The 24,940-nt window shown below is 45.1% G+C and overlaps 1 protein-coding gene across 2 annotated transcripts in view; it reads left to right on the top strand.

Moving 5' to 3' along the window:
* The window catches only part of LOC109912388 (collagen alpha-1(V) chain-like), a 103,820-nt gene extending 79,150 nt beyond the window's left edge, over window positions 1-24,670 (top strand). For both annotated transcript variants that reach the window (XM_048616639.1, XM_048616638.1), the window contains exons 44-56: window positions 596-649; window positions 4,037-4,144; window positions 5,377-5,430; window positions 5,948-6,001; window positions 8,601-8,708; window positions 11,274-11,327; window positions 13,817-13,852; window positions 16,112-16,165; window positions 18,814-19,084; window positions 19,986-20,098; window positions 21,547-21,615; window positions 22,876-23,109; window positions 23,670-24,670. In XM_048616639.1, the coding sequence (XP_048472596.1) occupies window positions 596-649; window positions 4,037-4,144; window positions 5,377-5,430; window positions 5,948-6,001; window positions 8,601-8,708; window positions 11,274-11,327; window positions 13,817-13,852; window positions 16,112-16,165; window positions 18,814-19,084; window positions 19,986-20,098; window positions 21,547-21,615; window positions 22,876-23,109; window positions 23,670-23,816 (1,356 nt within the window). In that variant the 3' untranslated portion in view covers window positions 23,817-24,670. The remainder of the gene's footprint in view (window positions 1-595; window positions 650-4,036; window positions 4,145-5,376; window positions 5,431-5,947; window positions 6,002-8,600; window positions 8,709-11,273; window positions 11,328-13,816; window positions 13,853-16,111; window positions 16,166-18,813; window positions 19,085-19,985; window positions 20,099-21,546; window positions 21,616-22,875; window positions 23,110-23,669) is intronic.
* The last annotated feature ends 270 nt before the right edge of the window (window positions 24,671-24,940 follow it).

Below are 24,940 nucleotides of genomic sequence, written 5' to 3'. Positions count from 1 at the left end.
TGTGTGTGTGTGTGTGTGTGTGTGTGTGTGTGTGTGTGTGTGTGTGTGTGTGTGTATGAGGTCTGGATCTGGATCTGGGCATTTCTCACATCTACATTGGGTCTGTGTCTAAGTGTCATAGAGCTCTGTCTGTGTTTGTGTGTATCAGGCATATTTCCGGGACTGGGAGAAGTGTGTGTGTGAGATCCTTTTCTTTGTCTGTGAGATCCTTTTCTTTGTCTATGAGATCATTGTCTGAGCCTGGGATGCATGCATGTGAGTGAGATCTTTATCTGAGTCTGGGGTGTGTAGTGTGAATGAGATCATTATCTGGGTCTGGTGAGTGAGTGAGATGTTTGTCTGGGTTAAGGGAGTGCGTGTGTGAGAGTGAGATGTTACTCTGGGTCTGGGATGCGTGTGTATGTGATTGTGATGTTTATCTAATACGAGATTCTTTCCAGAGGCATATTGGCTTTGGATTGATCTATCAATTTTGGACTATTCGCTAGTCACAAAGACAATTTTCTCATTCACCATCCTTCTGTCCCTGGTTTTGGTTGTCTAAACGAGTTTAACATTCACTTTTGTCTCCCTCTCTTTCTGATTTTTCTCATAGGGTCCAGCCGGAGCTCCTGGTCCAGAGGGCAGAGAAGGCGAGAAAGGAAGCAAGGTAATAGATTTGGAGAATCTACCCCCTTTATTATTATTCCTGGGAGTGACAAGGGTTTGTCTGTGTCAGTGAAGAGATACAGAGGAATGAAGTGTTCTCAATGCATGCTGGAGACTACCTTACCCCATAACATGCAGGGTTTGTATATGCCTAGTGTATTGTAGTGAAAATGCTCCTAGGTTTTTCAGGAATTTGGAGGAAAGTTGTCATTGGCTGGATTGCTTGATTGGACACATTGTATGAGTAACAAAGCACAAAATCATCTTTAAACCTTGGATGTTTCAGCAGCTGAAACACCGCGGACAATTGCATTCTGCGAAGATCTCTGATCGAACAACAGTACAATCACCCATGGGTTTGTGTCCAATTCTGAACTTTACAGAATCTGAATTTAGATTGAGGTTGGAGGCATGGTGTGGGGAGGGGAAGTGCAGGGGACACAGAGAGAAGATCAGCATAGACTGTGTGTCAGCAGCAAGATAATCCTGTTTCATGTTTTGGAATTGGAACGTTGCTACATTGAGAGGAGACTTGTTTCCAAAGCTTTCCATTGCATTTTTCACGACCGATGTAAAAACTTCAAATTTCAAAAACCATGACGATTTATACGACCAGGGAAAAGGGTGCTGATTGGTTTACTAGTTGACTCTTATTAAGTGAGGCACAGCTATGGGGTAGGCAATGAGGAACTACAGGTTCCCTGAGTCCCTTAATGGTACGATAAACATGCAAGCTTGAACATATTCCTTTAGTTTGCAAAGCATCGGTCTCTGCACTTTTCTTTTAAAATTCATTTGTGGGATGTAGGCATCGCTAGCTGGCCAGCATTTATGGCCTGTCCCTAATTGCCCTTGAGAAGGTGGTGGTGAGCTGCCTTCTTGAACTGCTGCAGTCCACCTGCTGTGAGTTGACCCACAATGACATTAGGGAGGGAAGTAGGATTTTGAACTAGCGACAGTGAAAGAACAGCGATATATTTCCAAGTCAGGATAATGAGTGGCTTGGAGGGGAACTTGAAAGTGATGGTGTTCCCATGTATCTGCTGCCCTTGTTCTTCTGAATTGAAGTGGTTGTGGGTTTGGAAGATGCTATCTGAGGATCTTTTGTGAATTTTTGCAATGTATCTTGTAGATACACACTGCTGCTACTGAGCATCGGTGGTGGAGGGTGTGAATTGTTGTGGATGGGGTGCCAATCATCATCCCAGATGGTGTCAAGCTTCTTGAGTGTTGTTGGAGCTGCACCCATCCAGGCAAGTGGGGAGTATTTCATCACATTCCTGATTTGTGCTTGGTAGTTGACAGACGGGCTTTGAGGAGTCAAGCGGTGTGTTACTTGCCGCAGCATTTCTAGCCTTCAACCTGCTTATGTGGCGAGTCCAGTTGAACTTCAGGTCAATGTTAACCCCCAGGATATTGATGGAGAGGGATTCAGTGTTGGTAACACCACTAATATCAAGGAGAAGTGGTTAGATTGTCCCTTATTGGTGATGGTCATAGCCTGAGATTAGTGTAATGTGAATGTTACTTGCCACTTGTTAGCCCAAGCCTGGATATCGTGCAGATTTTGTTGTATTTGAACATGGACTTCTCTGGTACCTGAGGAGTCGTGAATGGTGCTGAACATTGTGCAATCATTGGTGAACATCTCCACTTCTGCCCTTATGATGGAGGAAGGTTATTTAGGAAGCAACTGAAGATGGTTGGGCCTAGAACACAACTCTGAGGATCTCCTGTAGAGACGTATTGGAGCTGAAATGACTGACCTCCAGTAACCATGCCCATCTATCTATGTGCCAGGCATGACTCCAAACAGCAGAGAGCTTTCTCCCTGACACCCTTGATTCCAGTTTTTCTAGGATTCTTTGATGCCACACTCCACACTCCACATGCCACATATGAATGTATGTTGCTTCTAGAAAGTGTTAATAAACCAAGATTTGAGCTTTACTGATTTTCTTAAATTGGTTGTCAGTCTAGCTATTTTTTTCTTGGAATTGGAGCTTGGAAAGCCTTTCGTTCCCCATTTTTGGCCACGGCATTACCATAGAGACAATCAGAGATGACTACGCAAGCAATCCATACCTTTTCAATCGCAGAGTGAATTGTTTTGATTAGTTGAAATTTGACACTTTTGCACATGTCCTGATCATTACAAAACAAGAAGGTTTGGCACTGTCCCTCTGTTTTCATAGAATCCCTACAGGGGAATCTTATGCGTGTACATTCAAAAATGTCCGGATATCAACCATCACTTTATTGACAGCAGTGCTATGGGACATCCTGCAGCCTGTCACATTAGTGGATAGATTGGAACCTCATGGTGGGTGTGTGTGATGACATTGGGCAAAACCAATAACAGATCGATGTGATGACACTTTTCTCTGTTTGCTGAGCTGGAGGATATAGTCCAAGGTCCTCTTTTATTGCAGTATACTTTCCGGGGTGTTGGCAGACTCAAGAAGGTGGTGGTGAGCTGCCTTCTTGAACTGCTGCAATGCTTGGAGTCTATGGATACCTACAGTGCTGTTTGGAAGGCAGTTCCAGGACTTTGACCCAGTGACAGTGAAGGAATGGCGACATACTTTCAAGTCGGGATGGTAAGTGGCTTGGCAAGGGACGTTGCTGGTCTTCCCATGAACCTGACACCTTTGCCCTTTGAGGAGCTAGAGTTTGCGGGTTTGGAGGTCCATCAAAGGAGCATTGGTAGGTTGCTGCAGTGCATCTGGTAGAAACTGGTACACACTGCTGCCACTGAGCATGGTATTAAAGGAAATGAATGTTGAAGGTGTTGGATACTATATTCTGCCTGGTGCCAAGACTCTTGAGTGTAATGATTCTTGGATTTTGAGGTATCTATCATTGGAGATGGTCATTGTCTGGCACCTTGGCGGTGCACATGGCAGTCGGAGTGTTGCCTGAGTTAAACAAGGTGTTAGCATGTTAAGATAATGGAGGAATTAGAATTAATCAGGGAATATAGTCTCAAATCATTGAAGTGTGTGAACATTTCTGAGGATGGTATAGACAGCAGTAGTTCTTAGGGTTTGTTGGTAGATTGCACTCGTGGTTGACCGAAGAGGGTAGTTGTGGTCATGGTTGGTGAGGGCTCCCTGAATGTAACACAGCACAACGTATACAATGTCAAGCAGTCTCCAGCTTGCAAATGGCTTCCTGTGAGGGGGGTTGAGAGATAGGTTAGGTGTGTGGTCGGGTGGAGGGGACAGATGCTGTTGACAACAACAGTGCAGTTAGAAAGCAGCGAGAAAGTGAGGTTTTGTGACCAGGCTAATTGATGGGGCACAGCAACTCCAAACTCAAAATCTGGCTGCTCCTTTTGTGTGACCATGTCCATTCACTTGTCATTTCTGTTTTTGTTAACTTTCAGGGTGAATCTGGAGCCAAGGGGCCTCCTGGGAAAACTGGTCCTATTGGACCACAAGGCACCCCGGGCAAACGTGGTCCCGAGGGTCTCCGAGGAATTCCCGGTGCTCTGGTAAGTTCCATGGTTCTCAAAGGAAGTGGACGGGCATTGCAGATACAAGTCCTCTTGCACATAGTGTTCTAACGGGAAATCTCCCATGCCTCTTTAAGGTGGTTCTGTGAACATTATCACTGGCTGTATTTCACAGTGACACTGTCAGGCATGGTCTCCTGGGAGTCGAGCCCTGATGGGATAGACACCCTATTCTCTTTTCTCCCTATTCTCGGTTCAAAGGCTACACACCAAAAAATGCTCTGCTTTTACCTTTCTGAGCATTCATTACCGTACGGCGATTAAGGATGCTGGGGTCTTCAAATCAGGCTGTGTAGAAGGCCCCTTGTGCCTGTTCTGGATCTTCAAATGTGCTATCCAGTCAATCAATCCCACTGCTGTGTTCTTCCCCTGCCTATTGCACTTTTGGTTGTTACCCTTCAAGTGCTTATCTAATTCCCTTTTGAAAGTTGTTATTGAATCTACTAACTGTGCCCTGTCAGGCGGCCTGATCCGGATCACAGCCCACACTATGTAAAAGCAGTTTTCCCTTTCTCATATCTAGTCAGTGTTCCACAAATTGTGCTCCCCAATTATTGATTCTCCTATCACCTTTCTCCAGACCTACCCCTCCATTAAGGTCTCCCTCAGCCTTCACTGCTTTCAGCAGAACAACTCCAATCTCTAGTTTCTCCACATTCATTGTGGTCCTTCATCCCTGTTCCCATTCTAGTGATTCTAGTTCAGGAATGGGACCATTCAGCATTGGCTGACTGTCTCTCTGGGGGCAATATCCTGTACTGCACAAGCCAGAGGTGGAGGTGATGTGATTCCTGAAGGTTCTGGGAGGTGGAAGGGTACAGAAACCCACAAGAACCGGAAAAGTGTGCAGTAGTTCACAAACACAGTGAACACATGCTGGGAATGAACTGTGTTGGTTTGCATTGGAGTGCAGCCTGCAGGCAGGTTAGGAGATCTCTGACGACACTTTGCGTATTGACCACTGGATCTCCAGAGCCACTGTACCAGACAGCAGAGCTGTAAATCTCATCCACTGACACAAAGTGGCAGATGTGTCACCAGCCCTTACCTCTCTCCCTCAGCTTCTCTAACCCTCTGCCTCCTGCCCTCCCCGGCTCCTTTCCTTCATTCTTCTCCATTTCCCTGCCTCCCTCTGCCACACTCCATCCCCCTCTGTGTTGTCTTGCTGTCTTACCTTCCACTGTTACTGATATCTTGCTTCCTATTGACAGGGTGAGCAAGGAACTCCTGGAGTCCCAGGACAGACCGGTCCTCCTGGCCCAATGGTATGTAAAGAATGCAGCTTTTCACTTTATCTCCACTTGAAGCAGAGAGAACATCCTGATTGAAAATGTGTGCAGAGAGCGTGTCAGCACCAAGGCACAGTTAAGCTCCTATTACAGCACTGAGCTCCATGCACTTTTGCCTGGTGGGAATGAGGGGGCGAGTGGTGTATCTGCAGGTACTGGGGAGACTGTGTGGTTTCTGGGTGGGGTCCATTGAAAGCAGGTGTGTCTGTGTAGCTATCCTGGTATCTAGTCTCAATGGCTCTTTGGTATCTCACTCTCCCTGACTTTCTCGTATCTCTCTTTTGCTAACTGGTATGTTGAGATAGCTTTGTCTCCAGTATCTCTCTGTATCGCAGTGTCCAGTAAGTCTCTGGAATCCCACTGATGCTGGGTCTGTTATATCTGGCTGTATCTGGATAGCTAGTAACTTTATCTATCTGTGTTACATTAGAAAAGATATGTACAATTCTGTAGCCATGTGATGTTAACCCTTCTTCACTCTTATTCTTCTTAGGGTCCTCCTGGGTTACCTGGCTTGAAGGGAGATGGTGGCCCTAAGGGAGAGAAGGTGAGACCCACTTGTCACATCTGTTATGATGCCAGAGAAGTTTTGAGTGTGTGTTCATGTCAAATAGCTTCTCGATGTTAATACTGAAGACTGCAGCAATAAGGCTTTCACTTCAGCACTTGGAAAGCACCTTCCATAACAGCATGGATGAAGTAGGACCATCAACTCCCAGGGAGTCCAAGTAACAGTGTAGACGTGCACATGATGGGCTGAATGGCACCTTCACGTGCAGTAAATTTCTCTTGTCTTTTTCAGTGTGTTTGCTAGGATTCCCCTGAGAACTTGGATTAAAGCAACATTGCCCATCTGTTGAACCACAGGATAGAAGACCGTCACTGTCATTGAACCATCTCCACTAATTCTACATATCATTGATAACAGTTCTTGTTTATATAACGCTATGAATGTGGAAAGCCAAACTGAGGTTCTTCACAGGATCATTACTGGAGAAAGTAGGTGATATTAGAACTAATGCCCATGAACTTCATGAAAGATAAGTTTTAAATAGTGTTTTAAAGGAGGCAAGAGATGTGGAGAGGCTGAGGGAGGAAGTAGCAGACAGCTGAAGTCACAGCTGCCAGTGGTGGAGTGGTTAAACACCAGAGTATTTTCTTGATTCACAGCACAAGGGTGTTGCTGGGTGGATCAGCATTTATTGCACATGGCTAACTGCCCTAGAGAAGGTGCTAGTGCACTGTGTTCTTGACATGCTGCAGGCCAACTGGTGTATGTGCAGTGCAGTGAAGCAACCCAATGACTGTGGAGCAATGGTGATATTTCCAAGCCTGGGTGGAGTTTGGCTTGGCGGTCAACTTGAAAGTAGTGGTGTCCCCATACATTAGCTGTCCTTGGCCCTCGAGATGGTGGACCTCGTTGGTTTGTAAGGTGCTGTTGAAGGACCTTCAGGGGTTAGTTGCACACAAGTCCAGAATTAGAGAGGCTCAGATAGGTATTTCTACATTCAAAGGCCTAAATGAACAAGTGTGTCCTGTACATAAAAAAGCAGGACAAATCCAACCTGGCCAATTACTACCTCATCAGTCTACTCTTGATCATCAGTAAAGTGATGGAAGGTGTCATCAACATTGCTATCAAGCAGCACCTGCTCAGCAATAACCGGCTCAGTGACACTCAGTTTGGCCTCTGCCAGGACCACCCAGCTCCTGACCTCATTACAGCCTTGGTTCAAACATGGGCAAAAGACTGAATTCCAGAGGTGAGGTGAAAATGACAGGCCTTGACATCAAGGCTGCATTTGATCAAGTGTGGCATCAAGGAGCCCTAGCAAAACTGTAATCGTGGGTATCAGGGAGCAAACTCTCCAGTGGTCAGAGTCATACCTGACATGTAGGAAGTTCGTCGTGGTTGTTGGAGGTCAATCATCTCAGCTCCAGGACATTTCTGCAGGAGTTCCTCAGGGTAGTGTCCTCAGCCCAACCATCTTCAGCAGCTTCATTAATGACCTTGCCTTCATCATAAGGTCACCAATGATTTCACAATTTTCAACAGATACTGAAGCGGTCTATGTTCAAATGCAACAAGATCTGGACAATATCCAGGCTTGGGCTGACAACTGCCAAGTACACAAATGCCAAACTATGACCATCGCGCATAATAGACAATCTAACCACTGCCCCTTGGCATTCAATGGTGTTGTCATCACTGAATCCCCCACTATCAACGGCCTGGTGGTTATCATTGACCAGAAACTCAACTGGACCCACCACATAGACACAGTGGCTACAAGAGCAGGTCAGAAGCTAGGAATACTGCAACAAGTAACTCACCTCCTGACTCCTCAAAGCTTATCTGCCTTCTATAAGGCACAAGTCAGGAGTGTGATGGAATACTCCCCACTTGCCTGGACAAGTGCAGCCCCAATAACACTCAAGAAGCTTGACACCATCCAGGACAAAGCAGCCAACTTGATTGCTACTACATCCACAAGCATCCACTCCCTCCACCACTGACGCTCAGTAGCAGCAGTGTGTACTATATACAAGATGCACTGCAAAAATTCAAAAAAGATCCTCAGAATCTTCCAAACCACCGAACACTTCCATCTAGAAAGATAAGGGTAACAGATACACGGGAACACCACCACGTTCAAGTTCTCCTCCAAGCCATTCGTCGTCCTGACTTGGAAGTATATTGACGTTCCTTCACTGTCACTGGGTGAAAATCCTGGAAATCCCTCCCTAATGTCATTGTGGGTCAACCCACAGCAGGTAGACTGTGGCAGTTCAAGAAGGCAGCTCACCACCACCTTCTCAAGGCAACCAGGGACAGGCAATAAATGCTAGCCAGCCAGTGAGGCCCACATCCCACAAATGAATAGAAAAAAAAATGCCCAAGTGGAATAAATGTGTAGGGAAGTTGAAAGGCTATGGAGGCACTTGAAAACATGTGGAATCTTTAAAATTAAGGGAATGTTTGACTATGAGCCAAAGTGAATTGGCAAGCACAGGGGCTTTCTGTGAATTGAGAGGTGGGTAGCAGAGTTTTGGATTCACTTGTGTTTCTGCAATGACTCCCTTGGGATTCTTTGTTTTGCCCTCTTTAAATTTTATACCTATTTACCACTGCATTTCTCTTTCAGGGTCACCCTGGTCTGATTGGATTGATTGGACCCCCAGGAGAGCAGGGGGAGAAGGGCGATCGTGGCTCGCCTGGTCCACCGGGAAAAGAAGGACTTAAAGGAGACACTGTAATGATTTGCAACTTTCACTTTTAAAATGAACACTGATTTCCTGCAGTCTTTCAATGCTAATATTTAACATTACTGTGTTGTGGTAATGCAGAAATAATCTTTACACCTCCCATGAAGATCCCACATCTAATCCTTGCTGTGTAAATGGGTGTCAGCCACTTAGCCTCAGAACTACTGGGCTAAGGAGGTGTGATATGACTGGCCCTGGGATCCATCTGTTTGATGCTGAGCTTACCATACCTATGTACTCAAGAACTGTGGTGTTAAGGATCCAAGTGACTGTTCATTTGGGGTCAGCAATGACAAAACACGTGCGAAGAGTCATTGGCACATCATGGCCATGTTATTTCTAACCAGCCCTTGGGGCCCAAAGTGTGTTTTCCCAAAATCACTGAATTTCTATGATGCAGAATGTGGCCATTCAGTCCATTGTGCCTACTCTGGCTCACTGAGCATTTTGACTTAGTGCCAGACTTCTGTTTCTTCCTCGTAACTCCAGTTCAGTGGAGTTTCAAATCCCCAGTGTCATCAGGTGTGCATCGCTCACCTGTTAGCAATGTACTCTTACTGCAGTGCTTTTGTACACTGTTGTCACACAGCCTGTCACAAGGTCCTCATTTGTCTGTTAGCATTCAGTGGTTCTTGGTCTCCAGGTTTTTGTGCTATGGCAAATCCACGTGTAAACAGCAGCCCAACATTGCCATCTCCAGAGTCCACTTTCAGAGACTTTTTCTCTCTGCAAAAGTTTCTGCTCATTTCCATATTACCAAAGCTAAACTCCGGCAGCATCTTGAGTATAGAGGATGATTAAAGAGACTAAAGCATTTAGGGATAGTGTAGGAAAGTGATGTTTATGGAGAAGATTTCTCATGATCCAGTTGAATGATGTAGCAGGCTCCAAATGGCCTACCCTTGCTCTTATTTCTTTAAAGGTAAAATTCTTTCATCTGTGTAATAACAGAAACCTGGTGCAGTTTACATGTGACAGAAACAGTCACAAGAGGTTACATTCTGTCTCTAGTCTATCAAAGCCATTCATATTTTTAATTTCCTCACTCCTTAGCCTTTTTTCAAGTGTCAGAAGTCACATGACACCCGGGTTATAGTGCAACTGGTTTACTTGCGATTACAAGCTCTCAGAGCACTGTTCCTTTGTCAGGTGAAGATGCTGACAGGTGAACATTGCAACATTGTAATGTTTACTGCCTAACGTTGTAACTCTAAACCATTAACAAGTGAATGTATAAAAGTCTCATGTCTGACAGGGTAACGTCAAAATTAGTTTCCATTCAATCCTGTTGGAGGTTCCAGCCCAATTCAACCTGCCTCCCCAGTCCCCAGCCCCTCACCAAAACAAAAAGACAGAACCGATGTGCAAGAGGCCATGGAACCTTTGGTACAAATTGTGCAACTCGAGTTTCCATTGTATTTTGGGCCAGTTTAAAGAATGTACACTGGAAGCTGGCCCCCATCGCTGTGTTCAGGGCACAAGCCCAAATCAGCGGGAATTAGTTACTGTGACAAATTTCCACTCATTGTGCTCATTTCTCGGTCACTGAGGGATGTTTGTTTAAATCTTCTCAATATGTATCATTTTAATTTACTAAGGAATGAACTGTTGTGTACTGATGCAGCTAGACAACGATACCACAAAGTTTATGAAGACATTTGAATTTAAAATCTCCTTGTTCATGGGTGATGGTTGAGGCTCATTTGTTATTTGCCAATGAAACCTCATCCAAGTCTTTAACATTAAGCAAGATTTTAAGAGAGGGTGTAATGGGGAAATATCCTCTTCAGGGGAAGAGAGTGACCAAAGGCCAAAAGATAGTCACTGAACAATCCAATAGTGAATTGAGAAGAAACCTCTTTTACCCCAGAGAGTGTTGAGATTGTAGGACTCGTTGACATCGAGAGTGACTAGGTATAGATGCATTGAAGAAGCTGAATGAATCACATGAAGGACAAGCAGTTGTGAAGCATAGGTTTAAGATGGGTTAACTCAATAGCATAAATACCAGCTTGGACTGGTAAGGATAAGAGGCCTGTTTCTGTGCCCTATTCTGTGTGCAGAGCATTGCAATACTACACTGTAGCATTAGATTATTGCAGTATTTGCGGTGTTATAGTGTTAGGCTGCAATGGTGAGAATTGGTGTGAGATAAGTTTGGGCCTTGTCTGTTTTGGCTGGGCAGGGAGAGAAGACAGGCAAATAGACAGTGCCATGAATCAGAACAAAAATAAGAGTTTTACTGGGAGGAAAGCAAAATGCATCAGAGACAAACAGTGAGACAGCGAGAGATAGGGAAAAATTCAAATGAATCGATTCAGAGCAGTGAAGCTTAGGGATGAAAGAGAGTGATAAATAGAAAGACAGAAGTGTTGAAAGACATATGTAAAGAGAGGGAGAGAGAGAATAAGAATTGAAAGATATTAGGAATGTTTCCCCATCAAAAAATTGCCACCACAGACAGTTGAAAACGATGGTTCAGTATGTGCAAAGAGATTTCATCAGTGCTGAGTTAGTGTTTAGTTTTCACCTTGTCTTCCCTTTGGTTCCAGGGTGTTTCCGGTGCAACTGGACCTGTTGGACCTGCTGGTCCTCCTGGATTACCGGTAAGATTCACTCCTAACTTGGAGACTATGTGTATTTGGGCGTCTTTGAATGCAGCAACAGCTTAAAGCCAGGTTGAGTGTTTTTAGACCTAGCCCTTTAGTTTGGTGGTTGCCGGGCGTTACAGGAGGGGGCACAGGAAGAGGGGGATCCTCAAGCAAGTCAGTGCATTTGGCCCACGGCCACCAGCTTTAATGAAGTTTCTACTGTCACAGGAATATTCATCCGAAGCGAGGGCATTAAGGAAGAAGGAGTGCATCTTCAAAAGACCTTTGGTCCATGACGCTCTGTCCAAGACAATACTTACACAGTGCAGTGATCCAAAGTGATCCTTGTCTCAAGACTGAGAGTGCAAGCTTTTTGCCTACTGAGGAGGATTTGAGGTTGAAGCAGGGAAGTGGGGTGATGACAAAATCAGCCATGATTTTATTGAATAACAGAGTGGGCTAGAGGGGCTGAATGGCCAACACCTACTCACCTTCAGCTTTGCGAGAGCGATCTTGATTTACGGTGGCAACAATCATGCAGATATGGCTGTCAGTACAAATTCAGATTTGGGGTGGCAGTTGACAAACCTCAAGAAACTACTGTGCAGGGTAAGACCACTGCTCCATCAATCGTCACCCAAATTCATGATGACTGGTTCATTGTGACCGACTGAATTCCTCACTCAACTCTTTCCCCCCCACCCAACCTAAACAACTCTTGCCATCAGGCCATCTCCAGAATAATGGGAGAAAATAATGCTCCAGGAAATTCCACTCTGATCCAAAGAGGTGATCGAAAGCTGCCATAGGATCACATGATACCAACTGCTGTCTCGAAATCGAGAGAGGTGTTTGACTTCTCCAGGATATAATCCCACTCTCTTTGAAAACACAGAGTCAGTACTGTCCACACCAGTCAACAATGCATTCCAAAGGCAATAGACATTCCAAAGATTTCCTGCCACACTTTAGTTGAGTTTTACACAGTGACTGTATATCTCTGGCAGACTGGACAGGGGATGGGAGCACTGTTTGATTGTGTATCAGCTGGCGACCTTGGCACATGTCCAAGAAATTGGTCCAGACTTGTAGATACTGACGGGAGGATGAGTTTGTTCTGTTAGTATCCCATACTCCCAACTTTCCTGCAGCCAGTTTTCTTTTGTGCAGAAGGTATGCATATCACTGTCAAGGTATTTATTTTGCCCAGCTCTAATTGCCTTGGAGAAGGTGGTATGGAGCTGCTTGCTTGAACTGCTGCAGCCTTGGGTGGGATCCAAGATACACCTATGTTGTTATAAAGCAAAATACAATGGATGTTGGAAATCTGAAGTAAAATAACAATTGTTGGGAGAAATTCAGCAGGTCTGATAGCATCTGTGGAGACAGAAGCAGAATTAATGCTTTGAGTCCAGTGTGATTCTTCAGTATACAGTCAACTGGTCTCAAAACATTCACCCTGCTTCTCTTTCCTCAGATGCTGCCAGATCTGCTGAGTTTCTCCAGCACCTTCTGTTTGTATTACATCCACATTGATGCCAAGGAGTGAGTTTCAGGATTTGACCCAGTGACAGTATTGGAAAAGCAATATAGTTGCAAGCTGGAATGGCATGTGACTCAGAGGGGCCTGCAGTAGGTGGCATCTCCACACATCTGCTGTCCATATCTTTCTAGGTGGTGGAGGTCCCAGGTTTGAAAAGTGAATTGCTGAAATTTATTTTGTTGACGGTGCTCATTGCTACCACTCTGTGTGCATGATGGAGGGAGTGAATGCTGATGGTGGTGGAAATGGTAGCGATCAAGCAGAATACTTTGTACTGGAAGGTGACCCAGTATCTGTCTGGAGGAACAGGAGGGCCCACCTCAAGAAAGAGCCCTCTTCATGAGCATCTTCACTTGGAGAAGTGTAAAATGGACAAGGATAGTTTGTCCACAATTTTTATGGCAGCTAACAAATGTGTAAGTTCTAAAAGATGATCAGTGCTCAAAAGAGTTAATATTACATTTTAAATATATGGATTACCGGTAACAGACTTGTTTTGCCTTCTTTTTGATTGCAGTTCAGTGTGCTGAGTTAACAGGTTGATTTTGGACATTGGAATAAAAGCAAAATACTATGGATGATGGAGATCTGAAATAAAACAGAATGCTGGAGAAACTCAGCATCAGCGAATAGAGAAACAGTTGATGTTTCAAGTCCTATATGATTCTTCATGAAGAGTCATCCTGTACTCAGTGTTAACTCTGCTTCTCTCTCTGTAGATGCTGCCAGACATGCTGAGTTTCTGCAGCATTCTGTGTTTGTTTCAGATTTCCACATCCACAGTATTTTGACTAATATTTTTGATTTTGGGGATACCTTGTTTGATGCTGGGCTCCCTCAGCTGATTTTCCTGCTGTTGTGGCTGCTATGCCTTTTAAAATATACGACATTGCTGCTGCTAGGGATGCCTTCACTGTTGTCTTCCTAACATTGTGTTTCTGGTTTCCTCCTTATCTTCCAGGGTCCACCTGGTCCCAAAGGGTCAAAAGGTTCTCGGGTGAGTCAACTGTTTTCACAACTATGTCCTGAGCTGCCACAGTAAGAGTAACATTATAATCACTGTCTTAGAGAACCCAGACAGAGAGAGCGTACCTCTTTTCTGGGATGAAATGTTGATTTCAGGCGTGTGGACTGCTAGACTGTTAGGAGAAGCACTTTATCACCGTAGCTGCAAAGAAGCTCTTTGTAAAGAGAGAGATGCAAGTAAGAAGTTCTGTAAGTGATCGGACAACATAATTTTGAAGAAAAGGGGATCTCCACCTGTTGTGCTGGGCCAATATGTATCTCTTAACCCACTCCACTGAAATAGATGGCCTGGGTAATTGCAGCCAGGCCATGTAAGGGATTTTACTATGCACAATTTGGCTGTAGTCATTCTCACATTACAACAGTGACCAAAAATCATACAGTTCTTTAGCTGTAAAATGCTTTGGTGTGGTCCCAAGATTGGAAAGGTCCAAAATTAAGGATTGAAGCTCAACGGAGTGACAACTTCTAATGTTGAGAGAGATCCCCCAGAATTTGCAAGGTCTTCAACTGTTGTCCCTTATTTTGGGTTAGAAGCTGAAACAAGCCCGTGATTAGAATCAATCTGCTGAACATAACAGGTGACTGCTCCATTGCTGCTTCATGCCTTTTTCCAATAAATTCAGCTACATCCATCACCCAGCAACTCACTGGGATGTCAGGAGTGTGGACCTTCAGCGTTCACTTCCTCTTCACATCCTGGAGGCAATTCGAAGTTTGAATGTCTTCTCAGGCTTGGAATGTAGCTTTAGCGATGAAGATAGATTGAAGAAGTTGCAATTGTTCTCCTTGGCCAGATGAAGGCTGAGAGGAGATTCGATAGAGATTTTCAAAATCGTGAATCGGCTGGATAGAACAGGTAGGAAGAAGCTGTTCCGGCTCATAAAGGAGAAACGGACGAGAGGGCATTGATTTTAAAATGATGTGCGAACAAAACAAAGGTGATGTGAGAATAATCCTTTTCACACGTCGAGTAGTTATGGTATGGAATGCAAATGGAAATGAGGTGGAGGCAGTTTAAATTGAGGCATTCAAGAGTATCATTGGAAGAATATTTGGATAGAATGGTGTGCAGAGTTACGGGGTAAAGGCAAGGAACTGACACTAGGGAATAGAAATAATGGAGGTACAACGGGCCAAATGATCGCCTTCTAGACCAATACGGTTCTGTGATTCTGAGATGGGGCCAGAGTTATAGTGTAGTGCCTGTGGCCAGATGGCTGTGCAAGGCCAGCCTTTGGTGGGCTGGAGAAAAGGAATGGAGTGAGACTTCCCTCACTTGGTACATAGGATACTGAGCAGAACCTGCCCAGCTGGTTTCCACTGTTACCTCTCATATTGATGTCCTGTGTTGTGCTCACAGAACAGTGCTGACCCATACTGCAGCCTTGTCCTCTCTGTAGGTGTGGGTGAGTTTGGGATGGAACAATCAATACAACCTTTGAACCGCTCACAATTGGTAGAGTCAAGTTTGCTAGGCAGGTTACTAAAGCAGTCTTGGTTCCAGGACTGACAATTTCAGCAGAATTAGCAGCAGTTCCTGCAGGGCCTTTATCCAGTCTCTTACTGATTTCCCTAGGCTTTCGACTGGTATAACACTGGGAGATTCCCTGGGGATAAGTACTGGTTGCTGGCTTGTTTCTGGGGGCTGTTACAATCCAGGCTGCGTGAATCTTGTAACATCTCCTGTGTGAAAACCGTTCATCTGGGTTTGCTGAAACAGGGAATGGAGGTGGCACAGTGCAAATCTCCGAGATTGAAGAATAGAACTACATTGTCAGTGGTCACCTGTTGACAGGGCAGTAGCTCAACTGCAATCCCCTCCACCAACCCCACATTGTCTCCTGCCTGTGAATTTTCTTCCATCATTATCCTGCCTCCTCAGCATCACTGATTTCAATTGCTAAACTATTGGTAGTTGTGCTGTCAGCTTCCTGGGCCCTAAAGCCCTGGGACTCTTTCTCCAAACCTCTCTGCTTCCCCTTTAAGACTCCTCTTAAAATATGCCCCTCCATCCCAGCCTTTGGTCCCATGTCCTGATATCTCCTTAAGTGGCTTGGTGTATGCTTTGGCTGACAACGCTCCTGTAAAATGCTTTGTGAAGTATGACTATGACCGCTCCTTTAAAATGCTTTGTGAAGTATAACTATGTTAAACGTGCTATATAAATGAATGTTGTTGTATTTGACCATGACCCCCCGCCTCTCTCTTTCTCCTCTGATTCTTGCAGGGTACTGCTGGTCCTAAAGGGCAGCGAGGTGTTACTGGCCCTCCTGGTGTTCCTGTAAGTTGAATCAACTGATGGTTTTTGCATGTTTTACCACACTAAACAAGTGTTAAGTTAGGTTCTGACTCCAGTTGAGGAGGCCTGGAATGTGTTTTCCAGGCTCCAATGGCTCAAAGCACTGACGGTCTGCTTGGCTGCCTGCTGTATTGCACTGCCCAGTTGTCTGTACACTCCTCAACTGGTGCTTCATCAGCTTCCAAGGAGCTGAAATCTCTACACCCTACGCAGCGTATTTGAGGTGGAACTGGCTGGTACAGCAAATGAAAATGGGCTTCAATCAGTTCGTGATCTTCTGCTCTAGCCTAGCCGAGACTGATTCAATCAGAATCTTCTTCCAAAGACCAGGCATCAGTTCTAGCTCAGTGTAGATTGGCTGCTTCAGTTTGAGAGATCATAAACATGGCAAGTTGTAAGGATACAGAATATTCTGGTGTAACTAAAAATATTCCAGACTCTGTGGAACAGTTTAAAGGGAGCTTTAATCGTACCTCACCCTAGGCATTCCCAGTTTTGGGAGTGCTTGATGGCGACAGTGTTGAGGGATCTTTATGTTTACTTTTAGTTTAAAAGAGTAGAGGGAATTTTGCTCAGTGTCTGAATCCAAACTGTACCTGTCCTGGGTGTGTTTAATGGGCACAGCGCAAAGGTAGTTTTACTTTGTTTACCCTTGGTTTAAAAGAGCAGGAAGGGCTGTATATAACTTTGAACTGAGTCGATAAAATGTGGAGCTGGAGGAGCACAGCAGGTCAGGCAGCATCAGAAGAGCAGGAAAGTCAATGTTTCGGTTCTGGACCCTTCATCAGGATGATGGAGGGGGTATAGAGCTGGGGGAAGGTAGGTGGAATGGTGATAGGTGGATGCAGATAAGGGGTTGTAGAGATAGGTCAGTGGGAAGGGTGGAGCAGATAGGTGAGAAGGAAGGTTGTATCAGGTCAAGGAAGCAGGGATGAGAGGGAAGACTAGACATGGGATGAGGCTGAGGGTGGGGAGATCTTGAAGCTGGTGAACTCTATGTTGAGGCCATTGGGCTGTGAGCTCCTGAGGTGGAATGTAAGGTGTTGCTCCTCCAGTTTATGTGTGGCCTCGTTTTGACAGGCTCGTTTTGAGGAGGCTCAGGATGCACAAGTCGCCGTGGGAGTAGGAGGGAGAGTTGAAATGGCTGGCAACAGGAAGGTGGTGCAATCAACACCACCTTCTGGTTGCCCCAATCAACATCATCTTCCTGTTACCAGCTACATTTTATCAACTCTGACTTCCAGCATCTGCAGTCCTTACTATCTCCTCCTCTAACTTTGTACAGTACCTGTTTGACGAAGACAGTGTAGTCTGTGACTTTAATTTTAAAAGAATAGGGAGAGTTTTAATCTGTATGGAACCCTGCGCAATATCTGTCCTGGGAGTATTTTATGGCAACAGTGTGGGTGGTTATTTAATTAATATCTAAGCCCATTCTAAATGTTGCCTGCAAATTTGAAAAGGGCTAGTGTAGGGGGAAGCTTTACTCTGTGTATGTATCTAACCCTGTGCTGTGCCTGCCCTGGAGTATTTGGTGTGGACAGTGGAGGATGCACTTTGTTCTATTTAACCCCATGCAGTACCTGTCCCCTCAATGTTTTGGTGGGGGACAGTGTAGTGTCCATCTTCAGTGTAGATGGAGCTCTATTTTATATCTCACCCCATGCTGTACTTGTTCTTCAGTGTTTGTTATGTATCAAATGCAGTCCTGTCACTGTCCTGGGAATGTTTGATAGAGGACAGCATACAATGAGTTAATCTGTAGTTAACCTGTATTTGTGCAGGACCTGTCCTGAGAGGATTTCATGCAGTGTTGATGGAGCTTTAATTTCAGTTCAGAAGGGTACTGTGAGATTTACTTTCAGTTTAAAATAGTAGAGGGTGATTTAATCAGATTCTAGCGCAGTGCTGACCATGACTTGGCTATTTCAAAAGCACTAGTGTAGAGGCATCTTTATCTTATATGTAACCCCATGTTGTTCCTGTCCTTCAATGATTGAAGCTTTAATTTTAGTTTATAAGAGTAGCAGAAGCTTTACTTTCAGTGTAAAGGAAGAAAATCTACATTCAGTTTAAGTCAAAAAAAATTTACGTTCGGATTAGGAGAGTAGAGGGAGCTTTACTCTGTATCGAACTCTGTACTGTCACTGTCTCGGGAATGTTTGATGGGGGCAGTGTAGAGAGGGCTTTACTCTGTACCCAGTCCCATGCTGTCCCTGTTCTGGCAGTGTTTGAGGTCAGTGTTGAGGAAGCTTTATTTTCCATTTAAAAGAGTGGAGGGCGATAATGGTTGTGCTGTATCTCCCCTGGGAGTGTTTGATGGGACAGCGCAAAGGGAGCTTAACTCTGTACCTAACCCTGTACTGTACTTGCCTGGCGGAGAGTTTGATGGGACAGTGGAGAGAGAGCTGAATCAGTTTTTATCTCCACATAACAGGTACTGCTCACTTCGCTCTGGAAGGCAGCAACTCCCTCAGAGCAGGGAGCGTTGCTGGGAGGAGTAGGGAAGCTGATTAAACCTTTTAACCTCATGGAGGCAGTCTTAGTTGTTTAGAGTTCAGATACTCTGAGCTTTGGAGGGAAAGGTCTAGTTATCACATCTCAATCCTTGTCTCTCCACTGAAACGTAGGGTCCGCCAGGTGAAGTAATTCAACCACTGCCCATCCAGAGGAGCAAGAAGAGCAAACGCTCAGTGTCCATCGATGGCAGCAAGATGGAGCCTGATGATCAGGTGATGGGAGATGAAATCCTGGACTACGCTGATGGCATGGAGGAAATCTTTGGATCGTTGAACTCGCTAAAGGTGGAGATTGAACAAATGAGGCACCCCATCGGAACAAAGGAAAATCCCGCACGCACCTGCAGGGACCTGCAGCTCTGTCATGAAGACTACCAGGATGGTACGTGTTCGTGGAGTCTTAAACCTTATGACCAATGTGGCACTGACCCTCCGACAGTGCGGCGCTCCCTCAGAACTGACCCTCCGACAGTGCGGCCCTCCCTCAGGACTGACCCTCCGACAGTGCAGCACTCCGTCCTTGCTGCTGACCTAAAATCGAGGGGGTCTCTCACTAGATGTTTGAGTTTGAGTATTTGACTGGGTGTTTACTGGGTTTCAGAGGTATGTTCTCTCTGCAGAGTGAACCAAGGTGACCCATAGGTGACACATAGCGAAAACAACTGCATAGCTACCGTTTAGACTACTTTGAATTGCAGGTCGATGGGGATTCTAGCCATGCTGTTGAACCTCTGCAGTTCCAAGAGCAAACAGCCCAGAGTCTGTACTCAACTCCCTCATCTCCTCTCCGGGTTTGATAGGGCCACTTGAAGCTGGCATTTTAAACCTGACTGCCGCTCTCTGAAGGCTACTGCAAACTCACCTCCTCTCTGTGACTCTTGCTCTTCTCCCAATGTCCCCAGTGCCCAATCTTCCTCACACCTTACCAAAGTGGAAGTTTTCAGGAAAAGTCATTAATCAAGGGCAGCTGATGTGGTGGTTTAAATTGGTAAATTGTGTTCCCGCACAGAGGCATCCCGATTGAAGAAGGATGGAGAACAAGAGTGTTTCCTGGCCAACATCCCCCTCTCATCAAACTTTAACTCATTAACTGAGTATTGATTCCTCCTGTTGATTATTTGGGATCTTGCTATGAGTGATACTGTAACCAGGCCTGTCCACAGCAACCGGATTTCTATTCATAGTGAGGCCCTTCCTGGGCACTGAGTTGTTCCCATCTCTAACCTTTGTGAATGGTTTGTGCTTTCTAATCTCTCTTCTCTCTTCACCCCATCCATCCTCAGGTGAATACTGGATTGATCCAAATCAGGGCTGTGCAGCAGATTCCTTCAAGGTGTACTGTAACTTCACTGCAGGCGGAGAGACCTGTATCTTCCCAGATAAGAAATCTGAAGGGGTGAGTGGAGACTCTATAGCTGTTGGAGAAAACTTCAATTATTCCTCCACACCCCATCCTGGTCACTCACATGTATCCCCATTCACACACGCTGTATCTCTTATCCCAAACCCTCTTTCTCTTCCCCTCTCAACTCCATACCCATCTCCCCAACTCTCTCTTTCCCCCTCCCATGCTGTTCCACTGTTCCCCTCTAACTCACCTTCCCTCTAATTCCCTTTCCCCCTCCCTCACCCCCTCCCTGACAAACTCTTCCCCACCACCACTGTATCCCTCCTTTGCTGTCTACCTTAACCTCCCTTCCCTCATATTCCTTTCCTTCTTATCTCTCTGGTGCTTCCACCTCCCTGCTGTCTCTCCTGGTTTTCTCCTTCACTCCCCTTTCCATCTATTTTACTTTCTTCTTTATCCCTTTTCTCCTGCTCTCTCTCTCTTCCCCTCCCTATTCTTGCCCTTTTTTCCTCTAACCTGTTTTCCCTCTATTTCCCTTTATCCCTTATACCACTTCTCCACACTCTGTTCTCCCACTCACGCATCTCTGTCACCACTCTTTCTCCTCCTTTACCCCTGTGACCCCCTTTCCCTCCGTTCCACTTTCCTCTTATTGATCATCCCTCCCCAACTCTGTCTTTCTTGTCCCCACTCTTTCCTCTTTTTTCACTCTAAACAGCTTTCCCTCTATTCCTCTTTTCCCCCTTTTGTCTCTCCCCCGACTCTCTCTTACCCTTCCATACTCTCCTGTATTCCTCTCTCAGCCCATTTCCCTCTATTTCCCTTTCTCCCTTACTCCTCTCACCCCCTCTCTCTTACCTCTCCTCACTCTTTCTCCCTTTTCCAATCTTTCCCTCCCTTTCCTGTTTCCCCTCTTTTCTCTGACTGGACTTTTAACTGGAGGATGGGCATTATAGACCAGAGGCTGGGGGATTATAGACTGGAGGGTGGGGATTGTATATCAGGGATGTGGGGACTATTAACCAAAGAGTGGGGATTATAGACCGGAGGTTTGTGGACTGTTAAAATTGGAGAGTGGGGATTATAAACTGGAGTTTTGGGGATTATTGACTCGAAGATTTGGGGATTATTGACTGGAGGGTGGAGACTGTAGACCAGAGGTTTGGAGAATATTAGATTGGAGATCTGAGGACCATTCACTGGAGTGATGGGGAATGTTGACCAGAGTGATGGTGACTATTGACCAGAATTTTGGGGAATATTGGCCAAAGGATGGAGAAGATTATGTTTGGGTTGTGAATATTGGCCATAGGGTGGGAAATATTAGCCAGAGAGTTGGAGAATATTGGTTGGAAATTCAGGGATCATTGGCTGGAGCAGGGCGGAGGGTCAGTTATTGGGAGGGCTAAGGGTTTCTCCTCTTTGCCTTTATTGGTTCTGATTGCAGCGAAGAATTTGAAAGCTGGAACAGACTATGTCTTGGTGTTGTTTTTCAGGTGAAGATGTCTTCCTGGAACAACGAGTATCCAGGAGCCTGGTTCAGTGAGTTCAAACGAGGAGCACAGGTAAGAACCGTGAGCTCTGTGCAAGAAGGTCGGGGGGATGGTGGTGTGGGCGAGAGGAGCAGTCAGAATACAGATCACGTGCGATTTATAAAATAAGGAAAGGTTTGTGTCCAAGCACACACTGTCTGTCTGTGACAGACTTTGTTTTTCTCACATCTACAATGTCAGACTTCAGCTGCGGTAAACACTACAGTGTCTACTGGATTATCAGGAGCACAAGTCAGGGATTGGACAGTGTGAGTTTTTGACTGTCTGTCATATAGGAAACAGTAAACCATGAGCAGATATTTGAAAATGATACCAGGATGTGTACACATTGATGTGCACTTACCAACACGCATACTCAGGCACAAACAGATACCCATGTATATAGCTACATACAGGTGTGTGTGTCTGTGTGTCTGTGTGTGTGTGTGTGTGTGTGTGTCTGTGTGTGTGTCTGTCTGTCTGTCTGTGTCCAAGCAGTAAATTCCCACCATCTGTATCTTCAGCATTTGAACATTTTCTTACCCGTGCGCAGTGCTCTGGGCACTTTATCACCTTTGTGGCCGGTGTTTGCTGATGTGCAGTTGTCACGAGACACAACCATTTTGTTGTATCTGTCTCTGTGCCTGCGCGTGTGCCTACCTGTCTCTCTGTGTGTCCATCTGTGTGTATCTGTCCGTCCCTGTGTCTATACTTGTACCTCTGTCTTTGTCAGAAGGGTCAGTGCTGAGGGAGTGCTGCACTGTCAGAGGGTCAGTAGTGAGAGAATGCTGCATTGACAGAGGGTCATTGCTGAGGGAGTTATGTACTGTCAGAGCATCAGTCCTGAGGGAGGTCGGTACTGAGGGAGTGCTACTATGTCGAAAAGTCAGTACTGAGGGAGTGCTGCACTGTTGGAGGGTCAGTGCTGAGAAAGTTTTCTGATAGAGGAGGCGTGTTTTGTCTGAGTTGTTAAATGAAGGAACCATCAGCCTTTAGAGGTCAATGTAAAGTATCCTTCAGTTCACTGTTTCAAAGCAGAGATCGTCACTGCTTTCAGATCTCCTGGGACAACATTGTATCCTGTAATCAGTATCATTAAACAGTTGAGTTGGGCATTTATCATGGTGCTGTTTGTGGAATCTTTTTGTACATACATGAGTATTATGTTACCAATAACAGTGAGCCACAATTTTAAACAAATAACTCTTTTTCTCTGTGAAGAGCTCTCGACATTCTGAGTGTTGAAAAGTGCAACATTAAAACAATCTCTTTCTTCATTAACCTCCCTGACAGCTTTCCTATGTGGACTCAGACAATAACCCAGTTGGTGTCGTCCAGATGACCTTCCTGAGATTGCTGAGTGTGTCAGCTCGCCAGAACTTCACTTATCACTGCCACCGCTCGGTAGCCTGGCACCACCTGGCAGCCAATAGCTACGACAAAGCCATGCGTTTCCTGGGATCCAATGATGAGGAGATGTCATTTGATAACAACCCCTACATCAAAGCCATTGTGGATGGCTGTGCGGTCAGTCTCAGCTCTGCCAGACATTTTCCATTTCTCTGGGAGGTCCAGTTACTAAATGTGAAAGGAATTTGGCAATGATGGGTCAGTGCAGATTGGGCTTTACGCTGTATCTAACCCTGTGCTGCCCCTGTCCTGGGAGTGTGTAATGGGATAGTGTTGAGCGTTGTTTACTTTTAGTTTATCTTCAGTTTAATAGAGTAGAAGAACCTTTACTCTGTATCCAACCCTGTGCTGTTCCTGTCCTGGAAGTATTTGATGTGACAGTGTAGAGAATTTACTCTGGATCCAATCTAGGAAAAATTGGTGGAAATCAGGAGTGTACACCCAGGTGGAAGGGAAAGGATTGGATGAAATGATAGATTTCATCTGGGAAAGTGAGAAAAGCTGGTCAGAAACTAGAGATTAAACCCAGGAGTGAGAATGGGAAGGCAAAAACACAGATAAAAGCTACGAGATGGAGACAGTCTGCACAGGTTTTTGAATGGGGTTGATGTGGCATGAGATTTGTTCCAGTTGGGATTGACTTCTGCTAACTCTGTCTCTTTCATGTTCTACTCCAGCTGAGGAAGGGAAATGACAAAACTGTTCTAGAGATCAACACTCCACAGGTCGAGCAGATGCCTTTTGTCGACGTGCTGTTCACAGACTTTGCGGAACCCAACCAAAAGTTTGGATTTGATGTGGGACCCGTCTGCTTCCAGGGATAAAATGACGATTAGAATAAAAAAAACACACAGATCCCACCCCACCGCGACTAGTGTCACTATCACCGCCACCGACCCTTCCTCGTCCTGCCCACCATTAATCAGTCCTGCGACCGATATCACCCAGGGGAGAAAAGAGATAATTGCAGCCAGCGATTTGTCCCCGATGATTGATTGTGTTCTCCTGGCTGAAGATCCTCAGAGAACGGTTATGTGTGTGTCAACAAGAACACGGAAACATACATGTCAAATTGTCTCCCATTTCCCTCCACTGTACTGCCCTTTTAAGACCAACTTCCCTTTGGTGGTAGTGTGCTGGTATGAGGCGGGATTAATTTTTCCAAGAAGACCGGCGAGATGATAAATGTGTTTCTTCTGTTCTTTTTTAATTAAAAAATTGTTCTCCATAGATTGTAATATAAAAAAAAACCACAACAGAGAGAGAGAGACAATATTATTTAAATTCGCAAACCTGCCGTAAATTGAACCAAACAGTAAAGAAATGATGAAATTAAGTCTGTGAAGCTTTACTAGTAAATATGGTGCTCCAAAATTGTATTTACTCTCCTTTTTTTAAAAAAGAAAAGGTGCTCAGAGTGTTATATGTTTGTAAGTATTTTTTATTTCTAATGTAAAATATATCTATAAATTGCTGCTTGTTGTGTTAATTTTCTGTATAGAAACCCCTGAAGGTGGCTGACGTGTGGTTTTAAAATAAAATTCTGCTCTTCACTCTCACTCTCACCCCTTGCTTTTACTCTGCTCTCCTAAACATGCTTACTAACCCATGCTCTCCCTATGTCCCAATGCCACCTCCTTGTTTTCCTTTTACCCCCCAACGCCCCCCTCTCTCTCTCTCTCTCACTTTCTTCCCCTACCTTGCATTTTTTACTCTTTGCCACAGCAACTCACATCCCCTCCTCCCCTCTGATGTTACAGATCCTGGTTTGAGCAGGGCACAAAACTTACTGCGCTTTCACTCACCCTGATTCTTTTTTTTGTTTTCTTGTCACATTTTATTTCTTTCGGTCTGAGAGATTAACTGTAGGCGTTGTGTGGTAGGTCATCCGCTGTACTGTACTGTGTCTGAGTGGAGCGAATCTTTTAATAGATCGTAAATCACCAAC

Source organism: Rhincodon typus, chromosome 35 (genome assembly GCF_021869965.1).
Source record: "Rhincodon typus isolate 14 chromosome 35, sRhiTyp1.1, whole genome shotgun sequence".
NCBI classification, from domain to species: Eukaryota; Metazoa; Chordata; class Chondrichthyes; order Orectolobiformes; family Rhincodontidae; genus Rhincodon; species Rhincodon typus.
The sequence above is the reverse complement of the archived record's forward strand: the minus strand, read 5'-3'. Positions and strand labels throughout refer to the sequence as shown.